Below are 13,513 nucleotides of genomic sequence, written 5' to 3'. Positions count from 1 at the left end.
AATTAATTCATGTAATTTAAACTAACGAGTTGAATCAAATTACTAACAAATTTAAAATAAATCAAATTTAAACTAAAAAAAGAATCATTTAAAATTAAAAACTAAATCAAATATTATCGAATCAAATTAAATCAAACTAAACTCAACTCAACTAAATTTTAGCCGGCGAATACGTGAAAATAGGCCTCGTGAAGATGCTGTAATACAAATCTGGCAATTTGTCCCATTTCAACCTGACTTCGATTTACCATGCCAACAATTAGAGAATTATATTGTTATCGGTTTTTAACTCATTAAACACATGATTCTCTTTATTAAAAAAATCAACAATTAAAATTTTAATAATTTCATGAATTATTATATACGATGTACTTAAATTTGATGGCAATGTATCTTTTAAAGGTGGTGCTTTTAGAATACCGAAGTACAAAGGGTTACTTGATAATGATAGATAAAATAAAACTTGTAATGAGTATTCCTTCCTCGGCATAGAAGCCATACAACTACCAATAGAGTTAGTGTGCTTAACTATTAAGTTACGTATAAAACCAAACCATGTGACACATAGATGTTCTTCCCAGTGAACAGTACACTTTAACAAAATAGGAAAGAAAGTGGTAGAGCTAAAAGTAAAGTAGATATGCTATAATATTGTAATATTTTTTTAATAAAAAATAAAATAAAAAACTAAGGATATGTTACGATGCACAATGGCACATAACATAAAATGAGTAGTAACTAGTAAGGATTTGATTAGATGATGTGTGTGTTGTTGCTTGGGAAAAGTACGCACACAATCACAGATAGCAGCAAATGATGTGGTCGTGGTCTTGCATGGAAACGATTCCCAAGGAGAATCGAATCATCCCTCTTTATTCTTCTTTACAGTTTGCCTCTACTTCCCTTTACCCTTCCCCAAGAGAATGGAGGCCAGATCTTGGCTCATTCATTCTCACCATTCAAGAGAGAGATAAAGCTGAGGTTTGTGTGAGAGAACAAAAACAAAAGAAAGACAGAATAAAATACTTCAGCAGCAGCCGCAGCAGTGCTTCAACCAAAGAATAGAAAAAGAATACAAAAGATGGTCAAAATCAAACCTCGAAGACTTGTTATTCCATCATAAGCCTTCACCTATCTTTATTGAAACTCTCCATTTCCCTTTTCTTTTCTCTTTTTCCATTTATTTTATCTTCTTCTCTCTTTTTTTACCTTTCTAACTTATACCAACTTCCTTCCCTCACCTTCTTCACTTACATTACATTCCTCATCATTGCTAGCTACAACAATTCTACTACTACATGAATGTATACGTCACACATTTATCTTATATATGGTCTCAACAGTTCCATAATTTTGACCCTCATAAAATTCTTAACTACAAAATTAACGACGAAAAATTATATGTATATACTAAGGATTTTATCACTAACCTTTTTTACTAAACTAGGTACTTTTATGAGAGAATAAAAGAATATTCAAATCAATTGTAAAGCAGAAACTATTTTAGAAACATATTGACTGTCAAAATTCTGTTGATTCCCAAAGAGTAATGGACATGAAAGAGACTTGGATCCCCTCGTGGATGTTATTGGGATAATTAGTGGGCCGGTCTATATGATTTAATGGTACGAATATTCATTACGTGGTGGCAAATGCTGACTTGGATTCCACATTGTCCAATTAGAGGCCGCCAACATTCTTTTCTTTTCTTTTTTTTTTCTTCCTACTGTTCATTTTTCTTTTTGTTGTATACAATTGGATTCTGTTTGTGGGGTTGTACAATTCGAATTTGATTCTTGTAACCAAATGCTGTGGTCAAAGGGACTTTCTAGGGTTCATGGTTTATTTTGATTGATGAGATCTTTTGACACTGTCTGTTGTGCTATTAGGTTACATGCTCTTTCTATGGGTCTTGAGTTTGTTTGACTTGGCTATATCTTGCTAGCTGCTATAGAGAGAAAATGTTTGCCAATTTAGTGCTGCGTTATCCTAATACATCAAAGAACATATTATAGTGCCAAAGTTCATAAATAGTATTAAGCATATAAAAAGTTGTTCTAATCAATAGCCTTTTATAATTCATGTTATTTTCAGAATTTGCAAGTTTAATGTACAACTGTTCAAGATAACTTCAACTAATTTTATGTGGCTTCATCAGAAATTCTTTTAAAACTCAAGCTGTGTAAATTTGAGAGTCACTTTACTGTATTACTTTATTGAGGGAGAAAATTTGAAAATTCAATCTCATTTAAGATTACACACTAATTAATCGTCACAATTTTGAAGTAACATTACTAACAGATAAGAGAGCCATAAGCATTCATGTTCATGAAACATAAACTAAGTAACAGTTCTGATAACCTGCTTATAAAAGGAGAATACGTTTTTCCATTAATATATATATTTTTAGCTCCAAGAGGCCATGTTATACATGAAAAATTCTTAAAACCAGGCCTAGTAGAAAGAGTTGAGGTAGCATACATGAATTCGTCGATTCTAACCTCTTTGTGATCAATGTATTATGTACACCAAATATATGAAAAATGCTTTGAAATTGAATGCACCTATTGTGCTTGAACCGTAACGTATGTAAGCCTTTAATTGGCATCCTGGGGTTGGAGAAAAAATACAATGAAAAAATAGAAAGAAAAAAAAAACTAGTTCAGTTAGGATGAGACTAGCACTATATGAGCCCCTGCCTCTATCCGATTTTGGAGTTGAAGGACAAATGATTATCCTATATGCACTTTGCACCCGTTACCGTGCCATTAAAAACTTAAACAAAATGAAATTGTAGCCCACTGGCAAAGTATATGTTCAAAATTCAAAGTGTGCTCTCTTTGGAATTGTAGCACGAATTTCCTTTATCTTTTTTCCCTCCTTTAGAATTCATTGATCCCATTTATCAAGGTTGCCACTCAAACAACACTAAAAAGTACTACAACACGGCCCTCCATTTATTCTCTTTTTTCTGTGCTCTCTGCCAGTATATAAACCATCCCCCCTATCACATTTCCTCATCAGTAAATCCTCTTCACCTTCTGCATCTCTAATACTTCAACTTACTGTATTATCTTGAGGTTGGTCTTTTGTATTTTCCCTCCTACCACCCCCCCCCCCTTATTATTTTTTTCAGTCTTACCTACTTAAATCTTTAAAATCTTTCTATGTAATTCTTCAGTGATCAAATCTCTCCAAAGGGGTGACAATTATAGTAATGTGATCAATCTGTCTTCTACTAGAGTGCTCTATTATGTCAGCCTCGAAACTTGTTTTCATAGCTTTCAGAGAAGTTAATGTTAATCCATCACTAAGTTATTTTATTTTTGTCCCAATATTATAATAACCATATGCTATTAAGCTAGCTAGTGCCTAGTACAATGCACAAACACATGTACATATGTAGCATATATATAATGTGGCAATAAGTTTGATTAACAGAAAAAATTATTCAACATTTGACACATGGTTGCTCATAATTTATACACAGTCTTTTCTAATGAGGGTTGCTGAATGCAACAGTAATTTGCAGAGAAGTAAATATGAGCAGACCAGGAGACTGGAACTGCAGGTCATGCCAGCACCTGAACTTTCAGAGGAGAGATTCGTGCCAGCGATGTGGGGACTCAAAATATGGAGACAGAGTTGATTTTGGGGGGTTTGGAGGAAGAGGAGGGTCTTCATTTGGGTTAACAGGGTCAGATGTTCGCCCTGGTGACTGGTACTGTGCTGCTGCTAACTGTGGTGCACACAACTTTGCAAGCCGCTCAAGCTGCTTCAAGTGTGGTGCTTTCAAGGATGACTTGGCTGGAGGCTACAGCAGTGACATATTGCGCTCAAGAGCTTTTGGTGGCAGTGGAAGACCTGGATGGAAATCTGGTGACTGGATATGCAGCAGGTGAGTGGTCATTCATTGATTGATTGATTTTTGTGTCTTTTGATTATTGGTTCTTCCTTAGGGAACATCTTATGCTTTTTCCTTTGCCTCCTGTCTTTAAAGTGTGAAGAATATGACAAACACAACACACAAAAGGCACTGTTAGTGTTATAGGCATGCAACTCGTATCTTTATTGGGTTCCCCTTTCTTTGACTGCTTTTAGGAGTTGCATACTTTGAAAAATAGTTGTCCCTTCTGCTTAGTGACCAACCTTAAGTGCAAGAAAATGTGATTCACTGATTAGGCTATGTTTGGTTTTAAGTTTGCATCTCGTAACCTCAGTTAGCTGATCTGGAATGCAACACTGACATGTTTAGCAATTTTATTTCTTTCCTTGTGTTTCTTGTTATGACTAAATTTGTTTTTATTATTGAGCAGATCAGGATGCAATGAACACAACTTTGCTAGCAGAATGGAGTGTTTTAAATGCAGTGCTCCAAGGGACACGTACTAGAAATGAGTTTATGGTCGAAGCAAGAAAGCTACATTAATTACTGGAGATGCTGCGAGATTTCTTTATTAATTTCTTTGGGATGTTAAAGACAGTGTGAATTCTGAAAAGGTGGTTTAAAAGACCATGTTACAGAGAAGCTAGCTACATCCCCTAGGATCTTTCTCAGAAGAGCTACAGCAATGTTGTTTTGGTGCTTTAAACTATTTTCTTTAGTTTTGGCGTTAGAGAGTTCATTTATTGTATGGTGCGTGGTTTTCTTAAATGAATATGAATCTCTTTTCTTGTCTTTTTCTTTTCTTTTCCCATGAGATGAACTAGTAGTAGTACTTCCCAAATGGATGTGAGAGAAGGAGCGATGTGATGCAATGATCTATCATTCATTTAACTTTCACCAAGTGGACCAGATTATTCTGTATGATCAAACAGCTATCAAAGTTAAGCATGCATGCGGGGTCATGTGTTACGCTATTTGTTACTATTTGGTAACCCAAAAAAACAAATTCAGAAATATTTAACAAACTCTCATACAAATTTTTGAACACACTTGTTATTTTTTGAAATTTATTAAAAATTATTTTTTTAACTAACTTATTTTCTAAGTCTCTATGATAGTTTTATAATATTCAATAAATTATGGTTAATAACAAAAATATGTATTAAAGAATGTATTATTAACACTCCTTAAGAAAAATAATAGTATACACATACAAGTCCACCAAACAATTTTCTTAACAAGGGACAGCCTTTAAAACTTTAAGTTGACAAAGAGAATATTTGAATTAACTTTGAATCATCATTGCAAACAGTTCGGTTCAACTATAAGGCATAAAACATAAAAGAAAGACTTGTCTTTTTTAGTACTTATAAATATACCTTTATTTGATTTAGGTCCTACAAATGTTTTTTTTTTTCTTCAATAATTTTGATTTCATAAATTTTATTTAAATTTTTAAAAATGGTCTCTATCATTACTTAGCAGTAACATACCATACAATTAATCATGTCATATTAACAATCATTTTAAGATAGTTTCTAAACATCAGCATGTGATAAAAGAGATTTTTTCAAAAAAAATAAAAATAGAACCGTATTAAAGACATAGTATTTTATTAATAAAGAATGGCGACAAAAGAACTTTGTAATGTAATTAAGTTAAACATTTGGGTGATACTCAACTCATTACAGAGAAATTAATATTCCTTAATCTGTATTATTTTTTTATGAGAAATGTCTCAAACCTGGTCCTTCCTTCAATGTCATAGCTAGCATATTTGAAACACAAATCACATTGGATTCCTTTCTGAATGTAAAGTATACCTTTAAAAAGGATGCACATTGCGGATTTAAAAGATGAGCCCAATACCATAACTATATTTGCTTTTATGTAGGACTCTTGTCTTCCTTTCAGGCAAGCTTTATGTTAGTGAAGTGTCTCCCATTCTTTTCAGGCAAGCTTTATGTTGATTAAGTGTCTCCAAGTTTTGACTCTAGATTATATATATTGTGTTACTATTATTTCATTATTCTCATTTTCTCTATTGTTATTATTTAGCTAAAGCTACATGGTTTATCAGTTGGAGGTCCCAACTCCCAAGATGTCCTCCTAGTTGGGTGCAGTTCGGTAATGGTGCTGATTATAAAATAAAAAATAAAAAATTATCCACTTTAAAATCTAATCTAACATTCCTATCAATTCTGAAATTGAATATCTGTGCGATTCTTCTTTCAAATAAGGTCATTTTCATTGATTTCTGCGACTTAGAATTTATTAACGACGTTGTCTAACTTATATCCCAAATAAAAATGGGATTAAACACCTCATCATAAATTATAGATACAAATATACCAGAGTTTGCACCAATCAATTTTTATGGGATTGTTTAACCCCATATTTAGTTGGGGGTAACCCTAATTTTTTATGTGTTTTTGGGAAAATAATAAAGTAAAATTTTATATCAAAGTTCAAATGTGAAGTGATGTTACACATTGGTTAAAATTAAATATGTGGAATAATATATAAGTGAAAAAGACTCATTTACCTAATATTTTAAGATTTTAGGTTATATTGTGGTATCAAATTTACTTGTATGACTTACTCACTATTTATTACGTGGAATGTTCCTTGCCGTAAAAAAAATCCCAACTCTTTTGAATGATAAATGAGGTAAATGAATTTCATTGGTGAAAACAAAAGTTTGTTTGATGAGATACATCATATGAATGAGATTACAGAAGAAGCTAACTGATGCAAAAAGAACCATGTTTCTATTTCCATGTATTATTATCTCTGGAAGATCTTGCCATTTAATAGTGTGATCCGGCCTCTTATTCTTCTTTGTATCATTTGCTGTCTATAGCAACCACTTGGGAAAAGCACACATAACAATTTCAATTGCCTCCTATGCGTCCCTGTAGGTGCTGTAATGTTCTGTCTCAAGTCTTAACTGCTTTAGATGGGAGTTTTATGTAGCAACTTATACCGACAGGTTTTTGTTTTTGAGCTACTTCCTTTGTATCAGGCTTCTTTCTTTTTTTTTCGCCAAAGTGGTATCAGTTGTACATTTCTTTGATCTTATTAATAAAATTGATATTTTTGCCTTTTCTATTAGAAATAAAAATTGGACCAGGCTAATTCTATCATTGTAATTTTACAGTACAATAATAAAAATTAGGAGCTAATTCTAAAAGTGTGAAGATTGAGAAGAGTGGAGAGACAACAGAGGCTAATTCTGAGACATTTTATGTTAACTATTTGACTTATTTAAAATAAAATTAACTCATAAGTTAACTAAAATTACAATACAATAATAACAATTAGGGGGCTAATTCTAAGGGAATGTGAAGATTTTGGAAAGTGAAGACACAACAAAGGCTAATTCTAAGACATTTTTCTATAGTAACAAGTAACAACTAACAAAGGTTAACGATCTTTCACTTTTGAATTTGACTTATTTAAAATGAAAATATTTTGAGTGTTTTTACAAACTTAACTCATAAGTTTACTAAAAACTTATAAAGTAACTTATAAAAAATAGTAATTATTTGATCATAACTTTACACAGCCACACACACTATATAGATAAATTATCAATGAAAGCAATGGACAATCGTAGTTGTATTTTATTTGTTTTCTTATGTGTTTTTTTCATAAAAATTATAATTTAATTAAATAAACGTATATACACAGCCCAGAACCACACACTATAACTCTATAACTATACCAATATATTATCATTGAAAGCAATGAACAACCATAGTTGTTTTGCTTTTTTTAGATATGTTTCTTTCTTCTTTTTTTTTTTTTTTTTTTTTTTTTTTTTTTACAATGATCACATTGAAATTAAACCTATAATTTCTTACATACTATTTCTACACCAGACGGATTCAAGTGATTCTATCTGTCTTTCGTTGTAGATACACAATACCGTGTATTATCATTGAAAGTAAATAACAATTAACAACCATAGTTGTTTTGTATTTTGTTTTTTAGATGTGTTTCATTCATTTTCATGAAAAATTATAATTTAATTAAATAAACTTATATCATTTAAAATCACTTTTTAATATTTGAGTATTTTTAATAATCTTATCTTAATACAGAAGGAATAGTTAATTTTTTCATTTTAATCCTGAATATTTATTAACGTTTGTTTAATGGCTAGATATTTTAATTAAAAATAAAAACAATTCAATTACATATTAAAATAAGTGGTTTGACATCAAACAATGATAATAATAATAATAATAAAAGTAGTATTCCAAATTGTACAATAAATAAGAAAAAAGTGTGCGTCCAATGAATGAGAGTGACAAGATAAAGAAAAAAGGTTTCTAAAAAAATTAAGAAATATCAAGTAATGAAGATAAAAAAAATGAAAGAAAAAAAAAGTAATTTACAATTTAAATCACTAGTCACTAGTTAAAATAATATATGAAAAAGTTAAAATTCACTAGTGTATTAGATAAATTTACTTTAGTGAAACCAACTTATTCTCCAAAAAAAAAGGTGAAACCAACTTATTGTAAGTTACTAAAATGGCCTGTGAAACATATACATAAGCTGCCAAGCATGAAACTATTATTTTTCATTCATCCTATTTTCCCCTTGAAACACTCGAGTCATCACATGCACACACAAAAGACAGCAAGGAAAACTAAGAAACTCGGTGCATGTCTTGTTCAAAACTTCCAACAAACAAACACGTAATTCAAAATTGTTACATCAAGTCCATACAAAATACACAGAAACTAGTTATCCATCGTGCATCCTAACACACTGCCAGCCACTCTACTCCACTGGTGAGTTAACAGTATATGCATTTCAATACTTTTATCTATGTTGAGCAAGTTTTTATTATACCACGAATATACTTCGTTAAGAATTCAAAAAAGAATAAACGGTTTTCAAGCTACTTGCATTAGGTGATCAATTTCAAATCATCATGTCAAAATACAAGAGTAAAAGTTCGGTCAATAACACTTCTTTAGCTTCTTTTTGGCTGTTATTTTGTAGCTAATCTAAATAAACATGATTATATAGAGTTTCGTGTGCCTTTTGCAAATTAAAATATTATTCCAACTGTTTTTATATTATTGAAAAAACTTGCAAAGGAGTACAAACGAGAATACACTAGAGATCCTGCTAATGCTACAAGCATCCAAAGGTTCAAATGTTCTAATGGGAGCTTTGACACCAAGAAAAACTTCAAATTTCCAAAATATAAATAATTCTAACGTCAAATTTTACAGTACTATCTTTCAACCAAATAACTTTCATCTTAGAAAGACAATGCAGTAGTCTATCTGTGGAATACTCAAATATTTGGGTAGTTGCGAGTTGCTGCAAAAGAGAGTGACACAATTCCAACAAGTCCATGAATGTTTCCGGCTTCTCCAAATATCTACTGCCATGCCAATATCTATCTGGAAGGTAAAAAATTTCAGGCATTGGAATGTGGACGCATAAGATGAAAACAGAGAACTACAACAAGGTGTCATCTACTTCAAGAGCAAATATAAATAAATGAGCCAAGTCCACAAGCTTTTGGAAACAGAAACTAATCAAAGGAAACTAACTTAACTTCTGAAGATGATTATTGAGAACAGAAGACAACCTTGATGAATGTCGACAATAAACCAAACACCAAAATCTCAAGAGAATGACGATAGTATCTACTCCATTCATTGTATTGTCTTCATTTTTAAAATATCAAGAAAATTGTTTTGAAAACCAGATCAGACTGGCCATGTTAGTTCACCCAGGAAACTGGTGAACCAGCTTAGTGTGCAGTAGTCCAAAGAAACCACAGAATTTATCAGAAGACTGGCAATAGCTCAGCTTGCAACAGATAGTGAAAAATGTTTAATACAAAATACATTTATTTTTTCCTTTAAAAATAAAAAATTAACATAAGGTATTTGTCATTTTCTTTTTTATTCTAGATGTAACTTGTTATTGCTAATTAACATTGTTGTGTATCCTTAAAAAACATGGACCTAAATATTTATGATATATTTGATTTGGACCTAAAACATTGTGTGTACTTCGAATGTTAAAAACTACAAAATGGTGTTTTATTTATAGTTTTTAGTATTGCAAAGTTAAGATATCATGTTTCTTTAATACTATTTTCCGTATTATTGTATTATTTATTATTATTATTATTTTATTAATATCAAATTGGTCATAGTTCAATCATTGAACTTTGAACCATAAAACTTGATGAAAACATCAACTATATTCAAATAAATCAGAGAATGGTTTCCATGAAATTAGTCTCCATGTCACAATTTCCTGTTTCAGGGTAGCTAAATGCAGGAGTCGAGATCCATGATCAAATACAAAATGAGAATAACTAATTCGCAAAACTTGCCAAATCTTTTCAAATCTAAGCTCCCATCTAAGTTGGGATTACAAGTGATGGACAAGGAGGAATCTAACATAAATCTCGCAGTTCCTAAGAAACACTTGCACCATAAGAATTCCATACCAACCCCCTTTTCTACGTGTGTTTCAGTTCACTCTAAACAGGAATTTTAAGTTCAGACATCCATATTGGATCATGATCACCTACAGTTGTATAACAACTGCACAAAATATGGACGATCAAAAATGTGATTTCCATATAATTAAAATGTAAAAAAAAAATGTATTTAGCATTATGTGCATCCCTGTTGAATGCAACCGCAAGTGCATAACAATGCAGTTTGTTTTTGAACAGCAAGTTGTTAAAAGCCTCACATTGAGTAGAATAAGAACTCGATATGGTACTTAATCCATGAGACTCTACCACTTAATGGACTAATCTTTTAGGCTAGATTAAGGTGCAAATCGAACACTAATAGGTGAGTGAAAGCGTCAAAGAGGAGAGGGATACCACCGGGTCAGTATTAATAGAGTAAAAGCCACCATTGACGTAATCTCTTAAAGGATGTGGCGATGTTAGGAATCCTACATTGAGTAGAATAAGAAACTCAACATGGTACCTTAAACCATGAGACCTAATAGCCTAATCTTTTGAGTTGGACTCTCTTCATATGCTTATGTCGTAATGCTGGTGATCCTAATCCTTGGTTTTCACACACAGGGTCTGGAGGATTGGTTTTGTTGGATAGGTGAAAGCTCGTCAATGGTTATTATAACTAACACTGCCGAGTTTCTTCAAGCTAACCTACAGCAATCAATAGCATCATAGCTAACAGTCTAAATCAGTAATAAAAAGGATACTAAGGTCCCAGAACAATATTGCTAGTACAAGCCGAAACACTAAACCCTAGTTTCTCTTCCTTTATATTTTCACACAATTTCCTAAAATGGTACAAGTATTGGTCTACAAAATGGTCACTCTGATTCAGACATAGCACAAACATAATGTGATTAAATAAAAAAAGAAAGAGAGAAAAATTGGAATACCTCAACGAGAGGGAATCATGCCGGTTTTCCTCGCATAGGCAAAGATGCCACCGGCCTCGATGACCGGACCGGCGTCGCCGATCGGCTTCAATTGGTACTCCTTCCCGGTGGTGTGGTTTATCAAGCGGCTCTCCCCGAGCTCGATCGTGACGACGTCGCCGGTGTGGCACTCCTCGCAGATGCGTCTCTCCGACTCGAGCGGGTACACCTCGCCGGTGGCGACGGAGTTCCGGAAGAAGATGCGCGCGTAGGACTCCGCCACGACGGCGGAGACCCCGGCGGCGCCAAGCGCGACGGGCGCGTGCTCGCGGGAGGAGCCGCAGCCGAAGTTGTCGCCGGCGATGACGATGGAGTACTTGGTCTTGGTCTCGCCGGCGTCGATGAAGCGCGTGGCGTAGGAGGCGGGGAGGCCAATGAGGGCGTAGGATCCGAGCTTCTCGTACTCGTCGGGCTTGGAGGGGACGAGGGTGAGGTACTCGGCGGGGATGATCTGGTCGGTGTCGATGTTGTCGCCGACGACGTAGCAGAGGCCGTGGAAGGAGGCGGAGGAAGAGGCGGCGGCTTGGGCGCGTGGGGCTTGGATTGAGACAGAGGCGCGGTTGCGCGGAGCAGTGGGGAATGAGAGGAAGCGCGGAGAGCGGAGAAGAGAGCGAGAGAGGGAAGAAGCGAATGCGAGGTTTCGAGGAAGAACGGTTGCAGTTGAAGTTGCTGCAGAGAACAACGCCATTGTTATTGTCTTCCCCTTTCCTAGGGCTCGTCGCTCCTGGTTATGTAGGTATTCCAACGACGCCGTTTCTGTGCACGAACGTGGCGGCTCTTCTACTAGTAAACTAATCCATCTGCTCTTTTCCCAATAACATTTTGAATTATTTGTGTAGCAAGTTTCCCCAATGAGGTTTTCATTTTCAGGGTTTAAACAATCTTCAAATAAATAGTCTATAAATTTGAATATTTTTTTAATTTATGTATAGAGCGGAAGTTTTAATTTTGTTTCGGTAAAGAAATTAGTCTTTCATTTTTTAAAATATATAATTATCATTTTTAATTTTTACTATTATATAACTCTTCTTAATTATGTATTTATCTAAAGATTAAATGATTATTTCACATAACACTCATAATTTTGAAACCATGTACACTTCGATAATGATGGTTTTAAAATTTAAAAAAATAATAAGAAATAAAATATTTTATGTGAATAAAAATTAAATTTTATTCATTTTTCATATAAAAAAAATTATTCTAAATTTTAAAACGATAAGGAACAAGATAAAAAATGAAGAACTAAAACAAACTAAATTTACGATACTATTACTTATATATTAAAATATTCAAATATAAATCAAAATATTATTTTAATCCTTATGATTTTATTTACTTTATCTTTTATTTTTTATAGTTTAAAATAAATTTTTTAAGTATAGATATTTTTCTTTTTTAAATTTTTTTAATTCATATAACTTTAAATATATTTTTAAATTTTATATTTGTAATTTTTTAATCATTTTAGTCTCTATCATTTTTTTTAATGTTATCTCTTTTGTGTCATATTAACGTGACTAAGGTATTAATTCAATTTTATGTGTCTAAAATCGAATCTATTTTATTATAATTATTCTACATTAGATCTCTTAAAACTTCGTGTTTCTTCCATACACACACTTATAATATCTATTGTTGAGACATTTTTTATACTCTCACAAAATTAAAAACATCTACCATATCAATACAAAACTAACAACACTATATAAAAGAAAATGAACAAACAATAGAAAATAAAGCAAATCAAATTATACATACTCAAAAAAAAATATTTAACATAAAATATATAGTTCAAATAAACTCTTACAATAAAAATTTAAAGAGTGTATTCAATTTTTTTTTTTAAATTGCTATAAAATTTTTTGATAAATTGTTTTATAAGATGAATTAAAATTTTTTGAATCTATTTAACCAATTAAAAAATTATAAAATTAAAGAAATTTAAATTAACATAATTCAAATTTCAAACATTTTAAATTTTAAACTTCATTTTCTAAACACAACTTAAGAGGGCTTTTTTTTTGTTATTTAAAACATTAATATGTAAAATGTACATTCAAAAGAGACATAATACAAAACATTATGAATGTCTGAATAATAGAGTTAATGTTTTACTCTTTAAATAATATGCAATGTCAATTTAAAAATAATTAAATTATATATATA

At 32.1% G+C, this 13,513-nt stretch overlaps 2 protein-coding genes across 3 annotated transcripts; one reads left to right on the top strand and one right to left on the bottom strand.

The window, feature by feature from the left end:
- Positions 1–2,923: 2,923 nt before the first annotated feature.
- Positions 2,924–4,678, top strand: LOC109809141 (Ran BP2/NZF zinc finger-like superfamily protein). 2 transcript variants are annotated; one of them, XM_020372375.3, is made up of 3 exons: positions 2,924–3,080; positions 3,523–3,898; positions 4,317–4,678. In XM_020372375.3, the coding sequence occupies exons 2-3, from the start codon at positions 3,543–3,545 to the stop codon at positions 4,390–4,392; spliced, it is 432 nt and encodes a 143-aa protein (XP_020227964.1). In that variant the 5' UTR covers positions 2,924–3,080; positions 3,523–3,542; the 3' UTR covers positions 4,393–4,678. The 2 variants fall into 2 exon arrangements, with proteins under 2 accessions (XP_020227964.1, XP_029129064.1); XM_029273231.2 differs by having other exon boundaries at positions 2,961–3,080; positions 3,533–3,898.
- A 4,284-nt stretch (positions 4,679–8,962) lies between these two features.
- On the bottom strand, positions 8,963–12,186 carry LOC109808207 (3-isopropylmalate dehydratase small subunit 1). Its single transcript, XM_020371099.3, has 2 exons — positions 11,306–12,186; positions 8,963–9,315 (listed from the first exon to the last, which is right to left on the bottom strand). The coding sequence occupies exon 1, from the start codon at positions 12,030–12,032 to the stop codon at positions 11,307–11,309; it is 726 nt and encodes a 241-aa protein (XP_020226688.1). The 5' UTR covers positions 12,033–12,186; the 3' UTR covers positions 8,963–9,315; position 11,306.
- Between the last annotated feature and the right edge of the window lie 1,327 nt (positions 12,187–13,513).

This window comes from Cajanus cajan, chromosome 5, assembly GCF_000230855.2.
Source record: "Cajanus cajan strain Asha chromosome 5, NIPB_CcT2T_4, whole genome shotgun sequence".
NCBI classification, from domain to species: Eukaryota; Viridiplantae; Streptophyta; class Magnoliopsida; order Fabales; family Fabaceae; genus Cajanus; species Cajanus cajan.
The sequence above is the reverse complement of the archived record's forward strand: the minus strand, read 5'-3'. Positions and strand labels throughout refer to the sequence as shown.